At 37.9% G+C, this 26,067-nt stretch overlaps 1 protein-coding gene across 4 annotated transcripts in view; it reads left to right on the top strand.

Moving 5' to 3' along the window:
* UCHL3 (ubiquitin C-terminal hydrolase L3) overlaps positions 1-23,137 on the top strand; it is a 66,636-nt gene extending 43,499 nt beyond the window's left edge. For 3 of the 4 annotated variants that reach the window (XM_070048713.1, XM_008260063.4, XM_070048714.1), the window contains exons 6-9: positions 5,307-5,498; positions 9,422-9,497; positions 22,303-22,361; positions 22,930-23,137. In XM_070048713.1, coding sequence (XP_069904814.1) covers positions 5,307-5,498; positions 9,422-9,497; positions 22,303-22,361; positions 22,930-23,013 — 411 coding nt within the window. In that variant the 3' untranslated portion in view covers positions 23,014-23,137. The remainder of the gene's footprint in view (positions 1-5,306; positions 5,499-9,421; positions 9,498-22,302; positions 22,362-22,929) is intronic. The other variant, XM_017343537.3, reaches the window with a different exon arrangement.
* The last annotated feature ends 2,930 nt before the right edge of the window (positions 23,138-26,067 follow it).

Genomic DNA, 26,067 nt, shown 5'->3' with positions numbered 1-26,067 from the left:
AACAAATCTTACTCATATTTTTAAGCTAGTTGCCTAGCTAAATTACAAATAGTAATCCTGTGTTGCAAATTTATCACGTACATAAAAATTAATGTATGACAGGAGCACAAAGGATGGAAGGGAGAAATGGGGGTGATACTATTGTGAGGGTATCATATTGTTTGAAGGTAAACTGTTACAAGAGATATATTATAAATCCTATGGCAATTACTAAAAAAGGTAAAAAAGTATGAACAATAAACCTAAGTGTAGGTCAGAAATTTATAAAAATAACTTTAAGGGGCTGGCATTGAGGTGAGCAGGTAAAGCTGCTGCCTATAACGCCGGTGTCCCAGAGAGGCGGCAGCTGTGCCCCATCTGCTCCACCTCTGACCCAGCTCTGCTAGTGGCATAGGAACAGCATCAAAGAATGGCCCAAACATAGATGGGAAGATTGCAGTCAACCAAATGGGGAAAGTTACACATTGCAAGCTTTAATCAAAAGAAAGCTGGAATAGTAATAATAGATGAAACAGACTTCAGAACAAAGAATAATATCACCCGTAGTAAAGGAGGATATTACCTAAGAATGAAAACAACATAAATGCACATAAAGAATGTGCCTGCAGGTGAAAATTAGAGACTCTAAATATGTGAGGCAAACACTGAGGAACTGAAGAGAGAAGGAGACAAATGCTCAGTTACACTGTTGGAGATTTCAGCATTTCTCTCAGGAACTGATGGAACAGTGAACACAGAAAATTAGTTAAGGACATGGGTGTCTTGAACAACATTGTCAAGCAGCTTAGCCCTGTGGATATTCACAGGACACTTCATACAACCACAGCAGAATATATATTCTTTATTTTTTAAAAAATTACTTATTTATTTGAAAGGCAGAGTGACAAGTCAGAGAGGTAGAAAGAGAGATCTTATGTCTGCTGGTTCACTCCTCCAAATGACTCCTCCTGGGCTGAGCCAGGCCAAAGCCAGAGTCAGGAACTCCATCTGGGTCTCCTGCATGGGTAACAGGGCCCATATATTTTGGCCATCAGCTGCTGCCTTCCCAGGCACGTTAGCAGTGAGCTGGATCAGAAGCACAGCATGCAGGATTCAAACCTGATCTCATATGGAATGCCAGTGTCACAGTGGCAGCTCACCCTGCTCTGCCACCACACCAGCCCCTGCATAGTATTCTTTTCAAGTACACGTGAGATGTTTACCAGGATGGACCATATTCCGGCTCAGAAAATAAACCTTAACAAAATTTTAAAAGTTAAAATTATACAAAGAATGTTTTCTAACTATAGTAAAATTAAATTAAAAGTCAATGAAAATATCTCAGAAATCCTCAGATAATTAGAAGTTAAATAACGGAACTTTAAAGAACTCATGGATCAAAGACAAATTTGCAAGGGAAATTAAAAAATTTAGGGGTACCTCAATAAGCCTGGAAAAATGGTTTTTTCATAATGTGCATTTCCTATGAGCTTTTTGAAAATCCCTTGTGTATCAGAATATATAGAATGCAACTAAAGCAGAGATTAGAGAAAAATGTATACCATTAGATATTTACAGTAGAAGAGGAAAGCAGGGGTTAGAAAGAAATTATAGCATTAACTTATAAGTAAAAAATAAAAAAGGCTTCAAGTCAGTTATCTAAATTTTTACCTTGAAGTAGTAAGTGAACAACTTAAACCCAAAGAAAGCAGAAGGAAGACAAACTGTAAAACCAAACAGAGATGAAATTCATAATGATACTAGATTCCTAGACAATGTATTAAGGTTGGAAAAGGAATAAAGAACATAATGGATTAGGAAGGAAGGAAGGAATAAAATTGTCTGAATTCACAGAGAGCTTGACTTTTCTTTCTAAGATTTTATTTTATTTTATTTTATTTTATTTGAAAGGCAGAGTTACAGAGAGAGCGAGCGAGAGAGAGATCTTCCATCCTCTGGTTCACTCCTCAGATGGCTGCAGCTGCCAGAGCTGCAGCTTCAGATCTAGGAACTTCTTCTTGGTCTCCCACATGGGTGCAGGGGCCCAAGGACTTGGGCCATCATCTACTGCTTTCTCAGGCCATAGCAGAGAGCTGGATCAGAAGTGGAGCAGCTGGGACTCGAACAGGCGCCCATGGATGCCGGCACTGCAGGCAACAGCTTTACCTGCTATACCACAGTGCTGGCCCCAGAGAGCTTGACTTTTTGTATAGAAAATATCTGTTAGTCAGTGTCTTACCTCAGTGTTCCCCAGAGATTCTGCCTAACAGGTGTTAAGTGGGAGATAGAATTTGTCCAAAACAACCTATTTTTTTCAAACTAGCATAAGAGGTCTTTTCCTTCATTTTGACTCCATGGACCTCATATGCTGAGATATGATACGGCTATGGTTGGGATGAAAGCTCTGCCAGTACCCACGTGACCAGCAAGGGAGCCCCCTGCTGGATTTTCTGTTTGGAATTGGCCCTGCTCCTCTCCAGTGTCTCTATTCTGTTCTGGTGTTTTCCCTGTGACACTGGCAGTGGCAATAGTTTCCCACCAAGAGAAGCTTGTGGCCCATGATGCTCTAAGGCTGAATTTTCAAGCATTTGCGAAGGAGAAGGAGCAGAGGCATTGACAAGAGTGATTTAGTGTTGCACTTTCAGAGAAATTATCTACTGGAGTAGTAAGTGGAAAAAATATTAGCAAGAAAAAATTAGGGAAGGAGATGGTATTTAAAATGCCCTAAAAGACAAGAACTGTTGGAAATGTTCCATTTTAAAGAGTACTAAAATGATATGAAGAGTAATTCAATATCTGCTTCTAGGTTACATCCTGGGGAATACTACTATAAAGACTGTGACTAGATAAATTGATGAAATATGGATAAGAGATCAAACCAAAGTATTATATCAATAATAGGAATAATGCCAGTCAGGAAATACTGACCTCAGTTGCCTCTCTGTATCCTTGGGTTCCACGTCCACAGATTGAACCAAGTACAGATCAAAAATATGAGGAAAAAAAATCTGTACTGAAAATGTACACACTTTTTCTTACTATTATTCCTTAAATAATGCAGTATAACAACTGTTTGCTTAGATTTACTTTAGAGTACTTGTGATACCTAATACAGAGATTTCTAGATTATGTATAGGTTATATGCATGTACTATGCCATTTTCTATAAGAGACTTGAGCATCCTAAAAGTTGGGTATCTGCAGAGGTCTCTGGAATCAGTCTCCCATGGATACCAGGTGATGATTGTATGGATGGATAAAGAAAGGGCCATGAGGTATATAATTTACTTTTACATGGTTCAGGGGGAACAATTACATAGATAGAGCAAGATAGTACAAATGCAATTGATACAGCAAGTGAGAGCAAATCTGGGTATTGCCTACACAATTTTTACTTTTCTTAACTCTTCGTAAATTTGAATTATTTCTGAAAGAAAAACTTTTTAAGGTTCTTATTTTTAAAGACTTTTTTTTATTTGTAAGGCAGAGTTAGAGAGAGAGAGAGAGAGGCCCCCAAAATAGCATTTCTCCAAGCTCCTTGTATCTCTCCTGTTGGGAAGTGCCAACTTCCATCTAGACTCTCTGCATTACCCTCATGTGAGTGGACACAAGCACATTGAGGATCATATTCCTTGTGCTATGAGTAATAAAGTCCTCTGCTGACCCAGGAATCTCTTGTCATTCACCAGCTCCTTTGAATGAGTAACATGGTCCCATTTCTGTTCTTTATTCTCATCTGGAAAGCCTCTCTAATTTCACCTTTCCTAACCTTATATACATTCTGTCACTTAGTAATATCTCTCACCTCCTCAAGCTCTTAGTTACTAGTCAGTCACCCAGCCCCTCTCTTTCCCCTACTTCCTTCATTTTCCCTGCCCTCTTTCCCTACCCCTCTCTTTCTCCTCTGTTATTTAAATATAATATTGAATATTGAGTAGACTAAGAACACTGTATTAAATACATCTTTATCCCCATTTAAAACCAAATACAGGGTTCATTTATATTTTTTATTCTTATTACAAGCAGATGAAGTATTCACACAAACTTATTTTTTAACTTTGTTTGAAATCATAGCTTTAGTTTAGTGTATTGTTTGCATAAATTGAAAATACTAAGGCGGTTCATAGAACTTCAGGATTAGAAGACTAACCTCATTTTCTTAAAGAGAATAGGTCATAGTGAAATCTTATCACTAAGCAAAGATATATACTACTATTCTTTTTAGTCTCATGTTTATTATAATTTTGTCATGGTTTAAATTTTTTGTTTCATGTACTGGTACTAATTTAGTAAAAGTGACAATTATAAAATCATTTCATTTATCATTAATAAGTTAGTTATTGTACCCATATGTATTTTATCACAAACTGTTGAACCACATTTAGCTTTTGTGGTAAAATAGTGTTCAATAAAGTGAATCTGAAAATATCAGACCTCGTGAGAGCTGCTGCTCTATTCATTAGAATATGCTCTAGTAAGTTGGCATTGAAATCTTTGTCACTTGAGCTTCACACCATAGTCATTAAGATCACTGGAATATAGAACTCGATTTTCTGGAGCCGAAATAACTCAGTTGGGAGAGTGTTAGACTGAAAAAAAAAAAGAACTCGATTTCCTGGATTTGAATCTCAGCCCTTAAATGAATTCATATATATATATATATATATATATATATATATATATATATATAGTGCTTAAATGTTACCTGGTATAAAATAAGTGATACATATATTAACTAATGTTATATTCATTACAAGATGCCTAATAGATCATATTCTCCATAAAACTTAACTTGTCAGCCCAAGTATTAGTATGGTTTGTTCAAGTCATCAGCTTCAGTGAAATTAATTTCACTCTTGCTTATCTTTTAAAGCTTTTTTTTCTCTTTAGAACTTAAGCCCTCTAAAGGAATTCTTTTTACCAATGCCCATCATGTTACTTTTTTTCTACTCATTATCCATTGTTTTACATGTGTTACACAATAAAACACAGTTACAGTTACACAGTGTTGCATTAAAAAAACTTGTTTAACAATCCTATTTTAGTGGCTTTTAAATATTCAGTTCCATGAGTCTGTGCTATGCAAATGAGGATGTATACATATTTCAGATGTGCACTTATAGAAGCTATGCCATATAACCTGATGTACTTGATTATATATTTACACATTTCTGTTTTAACAAATATTCACATGATTTTTGTACTAGATTTGAGCTATTAAAATTACTAGACCATATGAATACAAGTATGACCATACGTTGCTTTTAAGAATAAATGATCACTCAGTAACGTGGTCTAAGTAAAATATTTTCTTTTTTAATTATGTAGTCGTCCTCGCCATCCTCATCACAGCCTCATTCTAGCCACTGCAGAACGAAGGCCTCATCATTGTGTCACCATGCATCCCTGCCCTGGGTCAAACGTAACCATGTAGGCCCTGCAAAGGCAACCAGTCCATCTCTCCGTCTTCGTCGCTGGCGACCCTTCTTACGCCTACCATCTTTGGGTCTCCATTCTGTTGTAAGTGTAGTCAATCTTCCATCTCTTCTCCCAGTGACAAGGGCAGTCCATTTTTTTTCCTTGAAACTCTCAGTCTTCAAAGTGCTTTTCTCTTGGTTCACTCAACCATTAGTTTTTTCTCCCCCAGTAAGATTGCAGGCATACTTCAATGCTTTGCAGTCTAGCTTGACTTTTGCCAGTACTGTGGTGAACATCCATCTTTCCACTGCATATCCTGCCAACGTCAGGGCGCCTGCTTTTGATGAGCACTTATGGACATTCATAATAATGTTTAACTTCCTGTCAGTTGTTAAAATGAGTTATGTGTTCTCTTGCCCTTCAGCTTTCTGGTTTCGTTTAGTTGACTCAGGTCAACAAAAGCTGTGTGCATCCTGAGTTCTTTGCCATCTATTACTTTATTTTTTTCATGTTTCTGAGCATGACAGTAGGCTCTTGCCATGCTCTGGAGTCACTTTACTTCCTCTACCCTCAATCTAAATCCTTCATGGTGTAAGGTGTTTCATCTCAGCTATTTTATTCCGTGAGGTGGCTCAGGTACATGGTGTAATCTTGATCTGATCTTCCCTGACTATTCAATTTCTAAAGATCTTTTCCAAGTAGGAAGTGAAGATGTTCTTGTGTTTTGATGTGGCCTTCCTACAAATTTTATGTGTTCTCTTACGTAGGCTGATAATATCAGCAAACTCTTAAAAAGTACATTAGTTCTCATCATCTTGCTCATTTTCTAAAATGTTGAAATTGATGATGGTTTCTACTTGAAATTGACACAAACTACACAATAAAGCAACTGCAGCTGTTGTTTTTCTATATTTTAGACTATTAAAGGCAATAACTGGTTTGGCAAAGCCTACCTAGAATTGCAGTACCTGAAAAATTTGGTGTGTGTCATACATTTATGAGAAACTTGACATTTCTTAAATCATTGCTTTAGAAGCCAGAGGAAGTCTGATTACACAAACATTTAGCACTTAAAAACACAAATTAGTGCTGAACATTCTTTTTCCCTCCTTACTCACCCTTCTAGAGCTATACTCAAACTGTGAAATGGAGTCTTGATAGTTTTCTTTAGACATTTGCTTCCACCAGATATCAGTATGGTCATCAAATAGCCTCTCATGTGTGCTGAGTATCAACAGATTGGTGTTTCTCTGTCTGTATTTCATTCTCATGGGATCACATCTATCATTTTTATTCATTCATCCATTTGATATCTGTTGCATCCTTACTGTGCCATGTACTGTTTGACAGTGAGAGATATAAGATATTAGATGATCAAAGTAAAATCCTAACTCTGTCATTTCTGAACTGAGCACATTTAATTCTAAATATGAATAATTTCTTTTGTACCTAAAATATTATAAGTATAAATGAACATGTCATAAATGTTGACATTTTCAGTTTTGTTTTTATGTGATGTTGATCTTTGCTCCATATTAATTCCATTGCCTTAAAACTCTATTATTTTCAGTGCATAGTGGTTAAGGTCATGGATTCCAGAACCACACTACCTGGATGTGAATCCAGACTCCATTACTTAACAGCTTTGTGACCTAGAGCATGTTGCTTAATACCTCTGTGCTGTGTTTTCTTGAGAGTAAGATGGTATGATTAGATTACCTACCTTGTTGGGTTTATATAACAGCTAACTAAGACCTCTCAAAGGCATGGATTTCAAAAGTTTTTACACCAAAATAAATATACGTTTTAATTCCATTTCCACAAATTTTTAAAAGTGCTCTTGTGTGAAATATAGGCAAAAGTGTTCTAATCTATAGCTTCTGTTTTTCTCTTTTATATAGTTATTTTTTGTTCATTTTTTTGAAACAGAAGACATGCTCTGATTTGCTTTTTATTTATTTTTTTCATAGCACTATTTTAAGCAATTGAATAATTGCAAATTTTAGACTCTGACCGACTGAAGCTGACCAATGGAAAAAGCTCATAATAGGTACTGAGGTTTTTAGAAACCTTAAACATTTATTAGAGACTCACAGGGATTGGGAACATATTCAGTTCTCTGATTCCAACTGTACTGCTTTTACCTCTGGCACAATTGTAGTTACTAGCAACTTATAAAAACAGACGATAGGAGATGTTTCATTTTTGAGGAGAGAGGATATGAAATTAACTAATATTTCATGAAAACATATTAGGTCAGAAGATTTAAAATATGTGATATCCTGTTGGAAAATTATCTTAAAATGAGTAAAACAAAGCCTTTTCATAGCTGAATAAGGAACTCTTTTTAATATTTTTGTAATAGAACTTAATTTACAGTTTGTAGAATTGCCAACAGCCTTCACAAATTGGATTCTTTTCTGGTGTGGTCATTGATTCAAAAATGAGAGTGTTGGATTCAGTAATCACTAGTATTTTTTTGATTGCCTCACCAAAACAAAAAAAAAGTACTCATTATAATGGTCTTTAAGTATTTGAAGAAATATCAAATTCAACAGTGATTAATCTTTTTTTTTCTATGATGATGGGAAAATGCAAGGAGACATCTTTTAGCTTCAGGATGAGGAGTAGTTCTAACAGAACGATCTAACAATGGAATGAACTGCCTCAAAACCTGGTGGCAGTTCCTCTCATAGGAGGGGCTACCACAAGGTGGGGCTGTGGTAGAGAGGAGTGCAGTAGTGGAGTAATACTAAAACTGGATAACTGATTCCTACCAACTCTGGAATTCTGTAGTTCTAGATTAAAGTGCTAGTTTGCCACATTAATTTATATTGAATTTCTTCTATTCATAGTTTCAGAGTAATCTCTAAGGGATAATGTGCAATTTGGTGAGCCACTACCTATAAATCTTGTAGAAGTATTCCGTAAATCTAAGATAGTCATGCTTGTTCTGTCACTGAATTTCTGTAAGAAGACTTCATATCACAGCTGTTTGAAAATATATCATTACCTGAGGGTGAAAAGTATAATCTTTTGAGTTAAGATAAAATCTGTATTACTTAAAGGATGTTAAGTAGTATGAGATATAATTTGGTTTATGCCTCTTAAAAATTTTTACCTCTAAAATTTGTGTTCAACTTGGATTTAACTGTGATTGTATATTATTCCAAATAATTTAGATTTGAGACATAACAGAATCATCTAGAGTCAGTAACACTATGTGGTGTTAGCTGTATGGTTACTGCGTATCATAGAAAGTGCTAATTAATTAATGCATTAATGTTACAAAAATTAACTAAGAAACATAGATATTGTTCATCCAAATTGAATATGATAAGCTAAGAAAACCCAGGTGTAGTTTTAACTTCAAATTGTTTATTGAGAGTCATAGTAAAAGAAAAATCATAAGCCACAGTCAGTTATACTTTAATTCACTCTTAACCTTTTTCTCTTCCTGTTGCTCTTCTGGGCTATTTTCCTACATCTGTTCATGTTTAAACTTTTTGAATGTAGAATGAGTTCAGATAATTAGTTAATTCTAAGCCAACTCTGCATTGTTTAAAAGTTAAGATCATCAAGGGAGTAACTCACCTTCTTGATGTCTTAAAATTTAACTGAAAGGAATTTCTTTAACTCTGTTTATACATTATTAAAAATTTTCAAACTTTATTCAGATTTTTAAAATTACACAAATCAGTTAATACATTTGTTTCATTCAGCAAGTGTGTGTTGTACATATATAATGTACCAGGTGTTGTGCCTGATACTGGGGCTTCCAAGGTGAACACAACTTTTGGTCTTTAAATCAGTAGAGACTAAGGTGTGATTTTGTGATGGATGAGTACATTGTCACAAACATCAGCATGGCCACCCGTTGACCACTATATCAACGATTAAATCTTGAATTATGTTGCAAAAATGTTCTTTTATGTAATTTCATATTATTTGTATGTATTTATATGGACTTGGTTGGTTTATTTGACTACTAGTGTATGTAATATGTATTTTTCCTCCTATTCCAGGCACCAAATATAGATGAAAAAGTAGATCTTCATTTTATTGCATTAGTTCATGTAGATGGGCATCTCTATGAATTAGGTAAGAACTATTTATTATGTTTACTTAAATTAATTGATTGCCCTATAAAATTGACTTGACATGTTTTCCTTCCAAGATTTTTTTTCTAGAAAAGGTCATTTTTTTTACATTTAAGCAATTTACAATTTGAGAATGCTTACATACCACCTTTGCATTTTAGCAAAGCAGAAAAGTAGAAACCATTATAGGAAACTTCTGTAACTCACTTTAGCAGTTATTATCAATTATTGAGCTAATACACGTCAACATTTGGATGAACTACCTTTAATTTTAAAACAGTACAGTATAATGATTAAGTTTTAAATTCAGTAATGAGTATTGCTAATTTTCAGGCTTCTTATCTGTCACTGTGTATTCTCTCTCTCTCTCTTTTTTTTTTTTAAGATTTTGTTTTAAAAGCTTCTGTTTTCTAGTAGTAATTTCCTCAGGCATATGTCAGAGTACCCAAGATTAATTACTTGGGATTTTGGCCTGTATCTGCACCTGTTTTACTTTATCCTATTTTGTTTTAGGGTTAGCTATATGTGGACTATTTCAGGGCATGTTAGAGGAGATTACATAATTTTAATGAATGTATTCAGAGGAAATGTCCAACTTTTTTTTCATAACTGATAGGCAGTTTTTATTATAGGTACTTCTCATCCTTTTCCACAAAGCTTCCTTGCATTTAAAGCTAAATAAAGAAACAAGAGGGAAGTCCCTTTCAGTAATGCTAGATATCATGATTTTTTGTTCTCTTACCTCTCATTTGCTATCTCTGTGTTAGTTTGCCACTTTGATTTTTCTTAACTTGTTTAAATGCACAAGAGTTCTGAAAGAACTCAAATTGACTGAAACTGATCCATACAATATAGTTGGATTTTGTGTTTGGAATATAGCAACAGGGTCATATACTTTATTGAAAATAAATGGCTCTTTTAATGGGGAAAAAGAAAAGAAAAATGTTTATAGAAATGCACAGCCCTAACTGTTGTCTGCAATAGTTGAGTAATTTGAGTAGTAGTCAAAACTAAAATGAAAAATGTTATGGGAGTATGTAATAGATTCACAAAACAGTTGGAAGATATACTTTGTTAATTCTGTCTACAAAATATGCACAAACAGGGCATAACAGTGACTGGGGATGTCAAAGTCTGACTGCTGGAAGCAGTTTCTATTCTGAATTTTTTGTAAATATGGAATAACGAGTGGATAATGAAGTAAAGAGACTAGTGAGAATTACTAGACACATTCTGTTGACTCAAGAAAGAGGATTGGGGCTGGGCCTTAAGTCACCACTTGGGATGCCTGCATTCCACATTGGAGTTGCCTGTTTCCAGTTTTGACTACTCTGGGCTACTCTGCTTCCATTCAGCTTCCTGCTAATGTGCTCAGTATTTGGATCCTGGCCATCTCTGTGGAGCACCAGATTGAGTTCCAGGATACTGACTTGGCCTTGGCCTACACCCTGACTGTTGTGATCATTTGGGGAGTGAATCAGCAAATGAAAGACCTGTCTGTGTGTTTCTCTCTCTCTTTCTCTCTCTCTCTCTGCCTTTCAAGTAAAAATGAAAATAAATGAATAAGCAAACTTTTTTAAACTTTAAAAAAAGTATTTATTTTTTTTCTTTTTTTCTTTTTTTTAACTTTTATTTAATGAATATAAATTTCCAAAGTACAGAATATTGATTACAATGACTTCCCCCCCATAACGTCCCTCCAACCTGCAACCCTCCCCTTATCCACTCCCTCTCCCCTTCCATTCATATCAAGATTCATTTTTGATTCTCTTTATATACAGAAGATCAGTTTAGCATACACTAAGTAAAGATTTCAACAGTTTGCTCCCGCACAGAAACATAAAGTGAAAAATACTGTTTGAGTACTAGTTATAGCATTAAATCTCAATGTACAGCACACTAAGGACAAAGATCCTACATGAGGAGTAAGTGCACAGTGACTCCTGTTGTTGACTTAACAAATGGACACTCTTGTTTATGGCATCAGTAATCACCCTAGGCTCTTATCATGAGCTGCCAAGGCTATGGAAGCCCCCTGGGTTCACTGACTCTGATAATTTTTAGACAAGGCCATGGTCAAAGTGGAAGTTCTCTCCTCCCTTCAGAGAAAGGTACCTCCTTCTTTGATGACCCATTCTTTCCACTGGGATCTCACTCGTGGAGATCTTTCATTTAGGTTTTTTTTTTTTTTCCCCCCAGAGTGTCTTGGCTTTCCATGCCTGAAATACAAATATCATATGTTCTCCCTGATTGGCGACAACTAACTGAGCACCAAAGGGGAAACTTGTTGAAGTGAAATGGACGCTATGAGAAACAGTGACTTGATCAGCTCTTGTCCTGACGGTTGATGTACAATGTAATACTTTATCCATTTTAGTATTTTTTTTTTGTTCTAGTACCATTGGTTGAACTCTATAATTAACACACAATTATTCTTAGGTGTTTAAATTTTAACTGAAAAGTGATCCCTGTTAGGAATTTGGAAAACATTATGTTGAGTGAAATAAGCCAATCCCAAAGGGACAAATACCACTTGTTCTCCTTGATAGGTGACAACTAACTGAGCACCAAAAAGGAAACCTGTTAAAGTGAAATGAACACTAGGAGAAACGGTGACTTGATCAGCCCTCACCCTGACTGTTGATGAGCAGCTTAATATGTTATCCCTCTTAATATTTTTTTTGTTTGTTCTACTTAATACTTTTGGTTGAATACTGTAATCAATACACAATTCTTCTTAAGTGCTGAAACTTAACTGAAAAGTGATCACTGTTAAATATAAGAGTGGGAATAAGAGAGGGAAGAGATGTGCAATTCGGGACATGCTCAAGCTGACTTACCTCAAACAGTAGAGTTAGAAACATACCAGGGGATTCGAATTCAATCCCATCGAGGTGGCATGTACCAATGCCATCTCACTAGTCCCAGTGATCAATTTCTGTTCACAGTTGATCATAATGATAGGACTAAGAACTAAAGGGATCACATAAACAAGAATAGTGTCTGCAAATATTAGCTGATAGAATAAAAAAGGGAGAGAATGGTCCAACATGGGAAGTGAGATACACAGCAGACCCATAGAATGGCAAATGTCCTCACAGCACTCTGGCCTCAGAATCAGCCCTTAAGACATGCAGATCTGGCTGAAAAGCCCATGAGAGTATTTCAGGCATGGAAAAAAAGTAGATTTATAAAAGGCCAGATAAAAAATAAATATAGTCCATAACCAGAGATTATAAAAGTGATGGTGATTTTCGGATTGAGAGACTCATTGTGCAAACAATAACAACTAAAAGATACTTGGATCAAAAAAAAAATCCATTAATTTTAATGGGAAGGAGAGTGTTGTTTTAAAAACTCAATTTGGCTGGTTAGATAGGTCTCTGAACTCCGGGGCTAAAAGGGCAGTTAGAAGGAAGGACCCTGAGGCTGGTGATGTGGCATAGTGGATTAAAACCTTGGCTTGCAGTGCCAGCATCCCATATGGGTGCAGGTTTGAGTCTCAGCGGCTCCACTTCCAGTCCAGCTTCCTGCAAATGCACCTGGGAAAGCAGCAGAAGATGGCCCAAATCCCTGGGCCTCTGCAACCATGTGGGAGACCTGGAAGAAGCTCCTGGTTTCTAGCTTGTTGCAGCAGTTTGGAGAATGAACCAGGGGATGGAAGATCTCTCTCTGTCTCTCCCTCTGTCTGTAACTCTACTTTTCAAATAAAATAATCTTAAGAAAAAAAAGAAGAAGGAAGGCCATTATATGAAGAGCAAACTACATGTAAAGAATGGTGCTGTCTTGTAGCAGGCAGAGAGCAACATAAAAGGATTTTAAAATTTGTTTGATGTAACTTCAGTGAAGAGAGGCAGAGCTGATGAGATTTTTTTTTTTTTAACGTAAGTTCTTTTTTTTTTAAACTTTTATTTGTAAATATGAATTTCCAAAGTACAATTTATGGATTACAATGGCTCCCCGCCCCCCATAACTTCCCTCCCACCCGTACCCCTCCCATCTCCCACTCACTCTCCCATTCCGTTCACATAAAGATTCATTTTCAATTATCTTTATATACATAAGATCAGTTTAGTATATATTAAGTAAAGATTTCATCACTTTGCACCCACACAGAACATAAAGAGTAAAATACTGTTTGAGTACTAGTTATAGCATTAATTCACATTGAACAACACATTAAGGACAGAGATCCCACATGAGGAGTAAGTACACAGTGACTCCTGTTGTTGACTTAACAACTTAACACTCTTGTTTATGGCGTCAGTAATCTCCTTAGGCTCTAGTCATGAGTTTCCAAGGCTATGGAAGCCTCTTGAGTTCGCTGACTTTGATCTTATTTAGACAAGGTCATAGTCAAAGTGGAAGTTCTCTCCTCCCTTCAGAGAAAGGTACCTCCTTCTTTGATGGCCCGTTCTTTCTACTGGGATCTCACTCGCAGAGATCTTTCATTTAGGTGTTTTTTTTTTTTTTTCCAGAGTGTCTTGGCTTTCCATGCCTAAAATACTCTCATGGGCTCTTCAGCCAGATCCAAATGCCTTAAGTGCTGATTCTGAGGCCAGAGTGCTATTTAGGACATTCTGTGCGTCTGCTGTGTATCCCACTTCCCATGTTGGATCGTTCTCTCCCTTTTTTATTCTGTCAGTTAGTATTAGCAGACACTAGTCTTGTTTGTGTGATGCCTTTGACTCTTAGAACTATCTGTATGATCAATTGTGAACTGAAATTGATCACTTGGATCACTTGGACTAGTGAGATGGCATTGGTACCTGCAATCTTGATGGGATTGTATTGGAATCCCCTGGCACATTTCTAACTCCACCATTTGGGGCAAGTCTGATTGAGCATGTCCCAAATTGTATATCTCCTCCCTCTCTTATTCCCACTCATATATTTAACGGGATCACTTTTCAGTTAAATTTCAACACCTAAGAATAAATGTGTGTTGATTACAGAGTTCAACCAATAGTATTAACTAGAACAACAACAACAACAAATACTAAAAGGGATAAAGTATTACATTGTACATCAACAGTCAGGACAAGGGCTGATCAAGTCACTTGTCCTGACTGTTGATGTACAATTTAACGTAAGTTCTTTAGCAAGATGAATGATCAATATGGCCGATAAGAGAACTAGAGGTCTATGGGGATTAGATTGTTGAAATGAATTTTAAAAATTTTGGAGTTTTAAAGAAAATCATAATCTTTGAGGGGTCATAGAGAAGGAGGGTAGGTATAAAACAAATGAAAGTGAGCAGTTGCTAATTTTTTGCAAGGGAAACTGGCAGCAACCCTTATCTGGACCTAACACATTGAAAAGGAATATTAAGCAAGAGGAGTATTGAATAACTGTATAGAAAAAACAGTGATTAGGGGCTGGCGTTGTGGCACAGTAGGTTGGACCACCACTTGGGATGCCCACATTCCATATCAGAGAACCAATTCAAGTCCTGGCTGCCCTGCTTCCTGTCTAGCTTCCTGCTAATACACCTGGGAGGCAGCAGATGATGGCTCAGGTGCTTGGTCTCCCATGTGGAAACCCAGAGAGAATTTCTGGCCCCAGGGCTCAACCTGGCCCAGTCCCGTCTGTTACCACTATTTGGGGAGTCAGCCAGATGGAAAATGGATGGATCTCTTTCTTTCTCTCTTTTTCTCCTTTTCTTCCTCCCTCCCTCCCCCCTCTCTCTCCTCCCTTTCCCCCTTTCAATCATTCTGCCTTTCGAATAAATAAGTAAATCTTTTTTAAAAAATAATGATGAAGAGAACAGTATACAGTTTTTTGTTTGGTTGTTTAAGATTTATTTATTTGAAAGGCAGGGTTACAGAGAAGAAGAGTCAGGGAGAGAGAGAGAGGGAGGGAGGGAGAGAGGGAATGTTCATCCGCTGGTTCCCTCCCCAAATGGCTGCAAGTGCCAGAGCTGGGCTGATCTGAAGCCAGGAACTGGGAGCTTCTTCCAGGTCTCCCATGTGGGTGCAGGGGCCCAAGAACTTGGACCATCTTCTGTGCTTTCCCAGACACATTGGCAGGGAGCTGGATCGAAAGTGAACCAGTGCCCATATGGGATGCTGGCACTGCAGGCAGTGGCTTTACCTGCTACGCCACAGCACCAGCCTTACAGTTTTTAAGAACAAGTTAATTTCAGAGTAATCTTATTTTAAAAAATAAGGCTATATGAGTATAGACATGGTGCAAGTTAATGCCTATAGAATAATGTCGATAGAACAACTATTTAACAGAGGATGATGGTAGTCTTTAATATATTCACTTCCTACCAAATTATAAGGTTAATTGTTGAAAAGACTGAGTAATTTCTCTTTGTTATCACCCATCCTTGCCCTTGGGGCCTCACACAGTCCTGGCATATGTAAAGAGGAAGTACATGTTTTAAAATGGATGTAGTGGACTCCTTATGGATAAATTAGTGCATTGGGGTTTGGTAGTAACTTCAGAATTGACTGAACAATCATATTAAAAAAATTGTTAACTAACGAATTCCCATCTACAAAGAAACTTGGAGCTTGGAAATGCTAATAATTTTTTTATTATAAAATGATTTTAAATGTTCATAGAAGTTGCAAAAATAGTATACCAAAAAAAAAAAAAAAAAGATACAGAGCTCCTACACTCCCTTGATAACTCAGATTCAGTTAATGTCTCTGAACCAGCTGAAAATGGGCTGCAGACATAGTACCCCATTATCCTTTAATACTTCTGCTTTTCCTCAAAACACATCAATACTTTCCTCTATGATGGGAGTATGACTGTCACAGTCAGGAAAGTAACACTGACTCACTATTACCACCTGAGCAACAGACGCTTTTCGGATTTTACTGATTACCAAAATAATATCCTTTAGGATCTGGAACCAGTCAGTAGGATTGTTTCAAATTCAGCTGTTTTTGTCTCCTTTAATTCAGGACACTTCCTCACTGTTTTCTTTTGTATCTATTTTTAAGAATACTGGGCAGTTAAATTGAGATGAGCCTTCAGTTTGGGTTGTCTGATATTTCCTGATGATGTATGTATTGTTGGCAGAGGAATACCCTAGAAGTGAAGCTGTGTTCTCAGTGCATCATATCAGGAGGCACGTGATGTCAGTTTGTCTCATCACTGGTGATGCTAACTTTTGCTGCTTGGTTTAGATGATAATTATCTGATTTCTTCATTGCGAAGTATTTTTTCAGAAGATATTTTGCAACTCTATCAATATGCAGGTTTTCATCAAGCTTTTATTTACCAAACTTAGCATCCATCCATGATTCTTACCTGAATTGTCATGATGATATTTGTCCAATGGTGATTTTAAAAAAAGAAATTTTTCCAACACTAGCAGCTTTCCATTTTCTCTCAAGAAATTCATTCATTTATTATTGTCAGCATGGACTCATTGATTCATATTACGTGTATAACCTATTATTTCATGTATTTTGCTGCTCGGATTATCCCATACTTGACTTTTGAAGAAAACAAGTCCTGTGTCCTTTTGATATGGTGTGAGTACTTTCTTTCAAGTGAAATAGGGTCTTCCAGGGTCATCTTTTATTCTCTGTTCCCTAGCCTACTATATTCAACCACTTTTTCAAGAAGACCATATTCCTTTTAGGGAAAAATGGTATTTCAAACCAGGATCTGAGTCATGCTACATGTACTCTCCTACCACGATGTCATCACTTCTAGGCTTTCTCAGAGGCCAGAGCCAGGAAATATGAGTATGTGAATATGAGTATACGTACACTCAATTATACCTACTTTTTCTCTACCTATGTACTAAAAACACATTCATTTATATCAACCCTTCTCATTCGAGTCTTGTATACTCTGAGAGGCAGTGGGTGATAATTCAAGTAGCTGGGTCCCTACCACCCATGTGGGAAACACAGATTGAGTTCCAGGCTCCTTGCTTTAGCCTGGCCCAGGCCTGCCTGTTGTGGGCATTTGAGGAGTGAACCAGTAGATGTAAAGTCTGTTTCTCTCTTTCTGCCCTTCAAATAAATACAAATACATTTAAAAATTAAATTGTAATTCTAACATAATACAATGAATTTATTCTGGCATTCTTTCCGTATTTATGATTCAACTCCCTTTTCTGAAAGTGAGAAATCTGGTTCCTATTATTCTTCATAGATTTTCTGGTTCACCCATTCCCCTTGTAAATGAACAATCTCTTGGCCACACTCATTCAAAGTTCAGTCCCAGGTTCACTACTCCTCACACCTACCTGGCACACTGATCATGCACTGGTCTAGAGGAAGCAGAAGCTCTCCAAAGTATCTGGTTTGCTTTTTACCAGTTCTTTTGCGGATTCCAGCTACCCCAGTCTCTAAATTCTACTCTTTTCCTCCTCAGATCATTGAGAATATTGTGCTCTGCTCAGATTTCTCTTTCCACACCAGAATCCAGTAAATGTCTCCCAGCAGAAAGCTGGTCTTATTGTAGGACTTACCTACAGTTCTGGGCACCTGTTTCCCACTCTTGACAAATAACCGTTTCATATGTTTTGCTCATGTTTTCAGTTGTTTCTAGCAGGACTCCTAGTCCAATGCCAGTTTCTGTGCCATGGTTGGAGGTAGAAGTTGCTTAAATGTTATTTGTTGACTTCCCCATATGGAAGTTGAGGATTTAAGCTTTCCATTATGGTTTTTTGTTACCTCTCTCTCCCAATTACAAAATACATCAACATACATACTTTCCTTTTTCCTGTTCTCCTAAATGTACTTAAGAGTTGTTTATCTAATTCTGACCACAGAAACATTATTCTCAATTGAGCCGTAACCAATGTACTTTTCTCCTTAACTTTTTTATTTCTCCAGAGTTAATAATTTTCTTGTTTTGCTATTGGCTTTGTTTTGGGGTGAGTCGGGGAGGAGATAGTTTGGGGAGTAACATAACACTAAGTCTCTCTCAAGTTCTTTTTCCATAATCTAAATCTCCTTTCAATGTCTCAGACCATCTGGCATTCTATTAACTGCATCTCCTCGGAGAAATTTCTCCATGCCTTTTCTGCTCCAGTCTTTGCAGACTGTGCCCTGGGCCTTACATACAGTTGTCATCATGGGATGTGTCTCAATCATCATCCTGGGGGTGCCCTTTACTCACTCCTCTGTTGAAACACCTGTTCCTGGATGCCATGTCACCCTCATCCTTTAGTCTGCTCACTCACTTTTTTTTTTTTTTTTTAATATCAACCCCAAGTACTTTACCAAAAGGAAAGATGGGAGCAAAGTAAGTATTCCCAGACCTTGAAGTCTATCCTTGTATAACTTGGCTGAGCCTAAAATTCTAGGTTGGAGAATAATTCTCTTTCATATTATGATGGTCTTGCTCTGTTGTATTTTAGCTTACTTGAATTGCTGTTAAGAAACCTAAAGTTATTTTGCTTCTTAATCCTTTGTATGTCACCTGTTCCTCCCCTAAAATCCTGCAGACTTTTAGTCTTTCTTTTTCCAAAGTTGTCTGACATCTGACATTTGATGATGATGATGATGATGATGATGATGATGATGATGGTGATGATGATGGTGATATATTTATTTATATCTTATGTGAAAGGCAGAGAGAAACACAAAGTTGGGAGCCAGGAGCTCAGTCTAGGTCTCCCACATGGTGGCAGGGACCCAAGTACTTGAGCCATCTCCTATGGCATCCCAGGATACACATGAGCAAGAGGCTAGAATCAGTAAGGGAGTGGAGACAAACCTAGGCACCCTGATATGGAATATAGGCATCCAGTGTGATGTTCACTTGACCTGCTGTGCCACAGCGCCCACCCTTCCCTGCCTTTTTTTAGAAGGAGCCTGTAGTGGTGAGTCTGTGAGCCCCAAGGATTCTTCTCCAGGGCCTGCATTTTCTTAAATGCACAGTGGTGGTGTTTAGACTTTCCGGTCTCATTGTTTTGGCAAAACTTTTATGTAAAAATGACTATATTTTTGAGTATATGTAAAAATGAGTATATTTTTATGTAAAAATGAGTATATTTTAGGTTTTATGGGCTACATACCATCTCTATCATATATTTTTTAAAAAATGTTTTATTCATTTGAGAGACAGAGAGACAAATAGATTCCACCCACTGGTTCATTTTCTAAATGTTCCCAATGATGGAGGCTAGGCTTGGCCAAAGCCAGGATCTCAAATATCCAGGTCTCCCACGTGAGTTGCTGGGATAACCACTTGAGCTATCACCTGCTGCCTCCTAGAGTGTGCATTAGCAGGAAGCTGAAACTGGGAGTGGAGCTGGAACTTGAACCCAGGTACTCTAATATGAGATGTGGGTGTCTTAACTGGTAGGCCAAACACTTGTCTCTTCTTTTTTTTTTAGTCCCTTTTTGTTGTTGTTGTTCTTCTTCTTCTCTTCTCCTCCTCCTCTTCCTTCTTATTCTCCTTCTTTTTAAAGATTTATATTTTTATTTGAAAGGGTCGGGGGGAGAAAAAGAGATTTTCCATCTGCTGGTTCACCCCCTCTGTAGGTCTGGGCTAGGCTGAAGTCAGGAGCCAGGAGCTCTGTCCTGGTCTCACATGAGTGGCAGGCCCCCTCAAGTACTTGGGCCATCTTCTGCATTAGCAGGAAGCTGTATTGGAAGTGGAGTAACTGAGACTTTAACTGGCACTCCAATAGCAATGCAGGCATCCCAAGGGATGGCTTAACCCCCTGTGCCACAACACCTGCCCCCCCCAAATAAATCTTTTTTAGAAAAGATTTATTTATTTTATTCTAATGGCAGAGTTACAGAGAGAGAGGGAGAGACAGAGAATGAGATATCTTTCACCTGCTGATTCACTCCCCAAATGGCCGCAACAGCTGGAGCTGGGCCAATCCGAAGCCAGGTGCCAGGAGATTCTTCTGGGTCTCCCACGTGGGTGCAGGGTCCCAAGCACTTGGGCCATCCTATGCTGTTTCCCTGGGCCATCAGCAGGGAGCTAGATTGGAACTGGAGCAGCCAGGACTCCTACCAGCACCCATATGGGATGCCAGTGCAGCAGGCAGAGGTTTAACCTATTACTCCACAACGCCAGCCCTTGAAAAAACCATCCTTAAGGGGTGTGTAAAAACAGATGAGGGTTAGATTTGGCCCGTAGGATATAGTTAGCCAACCTCAGTATAACAATGACAATACAAATCATAATCTTTGCTCTAATCTGCTGTGTATGAAATAGTATACAGTTTAATTTTGTTTCTATTCCTTTGACATTTTAAGATCAATTGTTTAGTAATTTTAATCTATACTTTAATGTTTGAAACTAATTATACATTACTTAATAGTAGCTTGCATAAGAAGGAAAACCTAGAGTCGATTAGCTCTCTAGAATCTAATAAATTATACTAAAAATAAATATATATTGTTTTATAATTTAATTAAAAGGTAAAAAAACCTTTATTTATTTATACCTTTGCTTTCATGCAGAAACTAAAATGTAGCAATACAAAATGGGGTGTACCTTTTGAGTGTAATAGATTCTTATAAATGAAGAATACATAGGATATTGAAAAAAAGCATTTGCCACAAAAAGGATATATATTTTTATTTTTAAATGATTTATTTATCTATTTATTTACTTATTTATTTGAAAGTCAGAATTACACAGAGAGAGGAAGAAAAGCAGAGAGAGACAGAGAGAGGTTTTCCATCAGCTAGTTCACTCCCCAATTGGCTGCAACAGTTGGAGCTGTGCCAATCCGAAGCCAGGAGCCAGGAGCTTCCTCTGGGTCTCCCATGCAGGTGGAGGGGCCCAAGGACTTGGGCCATCTTCCACTGCTTTCCCAGACATAGCAGAGAGCTGGATCAGAAGTGGAGCAGCCAGGACTCAAACCAGCGCCCATATAGGGTGCTGGCACTACAGGAGGTGGCTTTACCCACTATGCCACAATGCCAGCCCTAGGATATATATTTTTAAAATATGTATTTATTTGTTTGAAAGGAAGAGTTACAGAGAGGGAAGGAGAGACTGAGAGAAATCTTCCATCAGCTGGTTTACTCTAAATAGCCACAATGGCCAGGGCTGGGCCAGGCTGAAACCAGGAGCCAGGAGCTTATTCTTGGTCTCCCATGTGGGTGACAAGTTGATATATAGTAGTACTATGTAAGCCACAACAGCATGGCTATCTTTTATTGGGGTAAACATGTCAATAATTTTTTTTTTTTTAAGATTTATGTATTTGAAAGGCAGAGAGGGAGAAACAGAGAGATCTTCCACCCTCTGGTTCACTCCCCAGTGGCCGCAACATGAGGGACTGGGCCAGGCCGATGTCAGGAGCCAGGAGCTTCATCCTGGTCTTTCATGTGGGTCCAGGGAGCATGGGCCATCCCCTGCTGCTTTCCCAGGCACATTATCAACGAGCTAGATTGGAAGTGGAGCAGCCGGGATGTGAACTGGTGCCCACATGGGATGCCAGAATTGCAGGTAGAGGCATAACCTGCTATGCCACTAAGCATGTCAATCTTAAGATCTTCTGACTTAACTTTTAAGCTAAAAAATTTTTTTTATATTTCTCAGGGTAAAAACTGAGGTCATCACTTTTAAAAAATTGACTTATGTTAATTTTGCACATTTTTCCCAGGAAATTAAAGCAAATATTTATTAAAAATTATATTCATGAGGACAGTCTAGGCTTTCAGACTTGAAAGCCGAGCTCTGATAATCTTTAATAGTAAAAATTTATAGCACATTTATAATATTTGTTGCAGGACATTATTTAAATTATCTTTGAAGTTTTTTTTTTTCTCACTCTGGGAAGAGAAAAATGCAAGTTGAAAGTACATTATCCTGTCAAAACAGCTAAGCATTCAACTGTTTGTTTTCCACAGATGGGCGGAAACCATTTCCAATTAACCATGGAAAAACTAGTGATGAAACTTTATTAGAGGTAACAGTAAAACTTGTTGACTCACTTTAAGTATTGTTAATATTCTTTGTCATCCTTGAAATATCTGTAAAGATCCTTTGTGTAGTACTTTCTCTTTATATGGATGCTTCTTCGTCCTCATTCTTATTAGAAAACCCAAAGAGAAAAATCTGAATTGATGTTAGAAATCTACAATAATTGGAGGAGTTTCCAGAAAACTCTTTATGTGAACAATTGTCAAATTGGAAAAAGACAAGTAGTACTGAAAAAGTTGCTCATTATACCCCATGTTTCATTGAGTTCAAAATACCATCAATTGTACCTTTATCCTGTTTTTAGAGATATTAAAATATGGACAAATTGTTTGGCTTGGAATCAGTGAAATATGTAGTTTTCAGGTTAAAAGTTTCTTAAAAGCATTTTAAGGAAAATTAGGCCACCAACTATTCACATTTTTGGTGTTATTTTCATTTGGAAAAAGAAGTCTGCAGTATAAAATCAGCATGAATTAGAAAAGTATGAACTGTTATTTATCATTTGTAAATAAAATACATGTTTATAAATGAAAAATTATACTTTTTCCCCATAGGATGCCATAGAAGTTTGCAAGAAGTTTATGGAACGTGACCCTGATGAATTAAGATTTAACGCGATCGCTCTTTCTGCAGCATAGTTTGTCAATAATGGAAACACCAAATACTGTATTACTTACAGCAAAAATTAAATTTCTGCTGCCATACACTAAGTGACAAATTTTGATATTTTCATTAACCCGATTAAACTTTATGTGGATTAAACTTTGACTTACCACGTGTTTTATATTACTTTTGCCCAAAATTAAAGCTGCAGTTCTATTCTTCCCTCTCTTTTGTGAAGAGCTTGTCTTGTTTGATAACTAGCAATAGCTTTCTAATTCTTTTTCAGGTTCATGGAAGGTCATGTATTGGGCCACCAGGCACAGTTTTCATCTGCATAGTATGAATTTGTATTGTATCATAAATGTTAACATGTTTATTAGAAAACATTTGCTGAGCATCTACTTATAATTAGATGAATGCTGTTCTAGCTGTAGGAGCGAACACTATTGATTAGTTCCATTAGTCATGGAACTTACATTCCTGTTAGAAGGCATGGATCACAAACACATCAAGAAAACACTGTGTAGAAAATTTAATTAGGATTTGTGTCAGGGGCTGACTTAATAGATACTTTAGGTTTTGTTGACCAGTAAGGCTTCTGTGAGGGAGTAGCTTTGAAGTTCAGATCTGAATGGCAGAAAGTAGCCAGTCATAAAGGTGCGTGGGAAGAACAGAGGGAATAATCAAGGAGGAGTCCTCACAATAATGGAGAAAGTAGGGAAAGGCGAGGTCAGAGAAGGAGGAGCTTGCTGATAGAAGAAAAGGCATTTGGATCTATTACAAGTGTGATGGTAAGCCATTGGAGGGTTTTAAGCAAGACCATGTATTAATTTGATGTATAAATTTTTAAAAAGATTTATTTGAAAGGCAAAGTTATAGAGAGATGGAAAGAGAGATATCAGTCAATCTTCCATCTGTTGGTTCACCCCCAAATAGCCACAATGGCCAAGGCTGGGCCAGGTCAAAGCCAAGAGCCAGGAGGCTTTTTCCAGGTCTTCTATGTTGGTGCAGGGGCCCACGCACTTAGGCCATCTTCCACTGCTTTCGCAGGTGCATTAGTGGGGAGCTGGATCAGAAGTGGAGCAGGTAGGACTCAAACTGACACCACTGTGCGATGCTGGCATCACAGGCAGCAGCTTAACCCTCTATGCCACAACGCCAGCCCTTGTTATATTATTTGAAGATCACTTTGACAACTTCACAGGGAAATCTGCTGAGGAGGGAGTGGGGCAAGCATGGATACTTGTCAGGAACCCCCTGAGTTGTTCAGTGAGTGATGGTGATGGCTGAGTCTTAAAAGTGGTTGTAAATTAGATGGACATACATGAGTGAATTTGGGGTGCTCTTTGAAGAAAGAAGGGCTTTAGTTGAGTCTTCAAGAAAAGGTGAAAGGCAGTAGAAAGGTGAAAGGGCAATTATGGAGTTGGGTCAAAACAGGGTGGATATCGTGGCTGTGTTCTATATCTTTTGACAGGGCATAGTGTTTGGTTGGGTATATTCATTTATATTCAAAACTCATTGAAATGTACATTTGAAATCTGTACTTCACTGTATACACATTTTATCTAAAACAAAACACACACACACACACACGCACGCACAAAACCATTGAATTAGAATGAGTATAGGTAGGGGCCAGCGCTGTGGTGCAGTGGGTTAACACTCTGGCCTGAAGTGCCGGCATCCCATATGGGCACCGGTTCGAGACCCAGCTGTTCCACTTCCTGTCCAGCTCTCTGCTATGGCCCAGGATAGCAGAAGATGGCCCAAGTCCTTAGGCCCCTGCACCCACGTGGGAGACCTGGAAGAAGCTCCTGGCTCCTGGCTTTGGATCGGCACAGCTCCAGCCATTGCGGCCATCTGAAGAGTGAACCATAGGATGGAAGACCTCTCTCTCTCTCTCTCTCTCTCTCTCTCTGCCTCTCTTCTCTCTATGTAACTCTGACTTTCAAATAAATAAGTCAATCTTAAAAAAAAAAAAAAAGAATGAGTATAGGTAGGAGAAAGAGCAGACCAGATTTGTCCAGAATAAAGTTTTGAACCAGTACTTGAGTATAGATGTTATACATCAGTTCCTAAGGCCATAACCTGGAGGAAGTGGTTTATAGGAAGTGTATTTTTTTTTTTTTTGACAGGCAGAGTGGATAGTGAGAGAGAGAGAGACAGAGAGAAAGGTCTTCCTTTGCCGTTGGTTCACCTTCCAATGGCCGCCAAGGCCGGCACGCTGCGGCCGGCACACCGCGCTGATCCGAAGGCAGGAGCCAGGTGCTTCTCCTGGTCTCCCATGTGGGTGCAGGGCCCAAGCACTTGGGCCATCCTCCACTGCCTTCCCGGACCACAGCAGAGAGCTGGCCTGGGAGAGGGGCAACCAGGACAGAATCCAGTGCCCCGACCGGGACTAGAACCCGGGGTGCCGGCGCTGCTAGGCGGAGGATTAGACTATTGAGCCGTGGAAGTGTATCATGGCAGTGGTTTGTAGAGTGAATTAATCTTTGGTACTCAAAGTGGGATTACATCAGTATTACCTGGAAGCTTACTAGAAAGGAATAATTTCAGACTCACCTCCAGAACCTGCATTTTCACAAGCTCCCTGGGTGATTGATATGCATATGAAATTTGGGAAGAGGTAGATTATAAAAAATAGACTATAATAGGGAAGCTCATTTTTCAAGTTATTTCAATCTGCCACCATCTTATGGATGAAGAGGAACTAGATGAAGTGACAGAATTTAAGAAAGTGAACCCACAGATGGGTGCTGTTAAGTAATAAAAAGAAAATAGAAAATAACCTGAAACAAATTTAATAAACTGGTTGTGTGTAGATGATGCTTTTATCATGCCAGTAGTAACAACCAAGTGTTCTTTTTCGTTACCCTGTATTTTGCACTCACATTTGTATTTATATTACCTTAAATATCTTCAATATTCCTCAGCAGTGTTCTGCCTATTGCCCTGTTGGGTTTCTCCCTGTATTCAGTTTCTTAAGTCAATGGTACATTACCTAGAATTTGCATAGATTCTCAAAGTTTGCTATGGAAAACACTTTGTACACAATGGATAAGAAGAGTTATGAATCCAATTATCTTGAA

This window comes from Oryctolagus cuniculus, chromosome 9 (assembly GCF_964237555.1).
Source record: "Oryctolagus cuniculus chromosome 9, mOryCun1.1, whole genome shotgun sequence".
Taxonomy (NCBI): domain Eukaryota; kingdom Metazoa; phylum Chordata; class Mammalia; order Lagomorpha; family Leporidae; genus Oryctolagus; species Oryctolagus cuniculus.
This window is presented reverse-complemented; position numbering and strand designations above follow the sequence as displayed.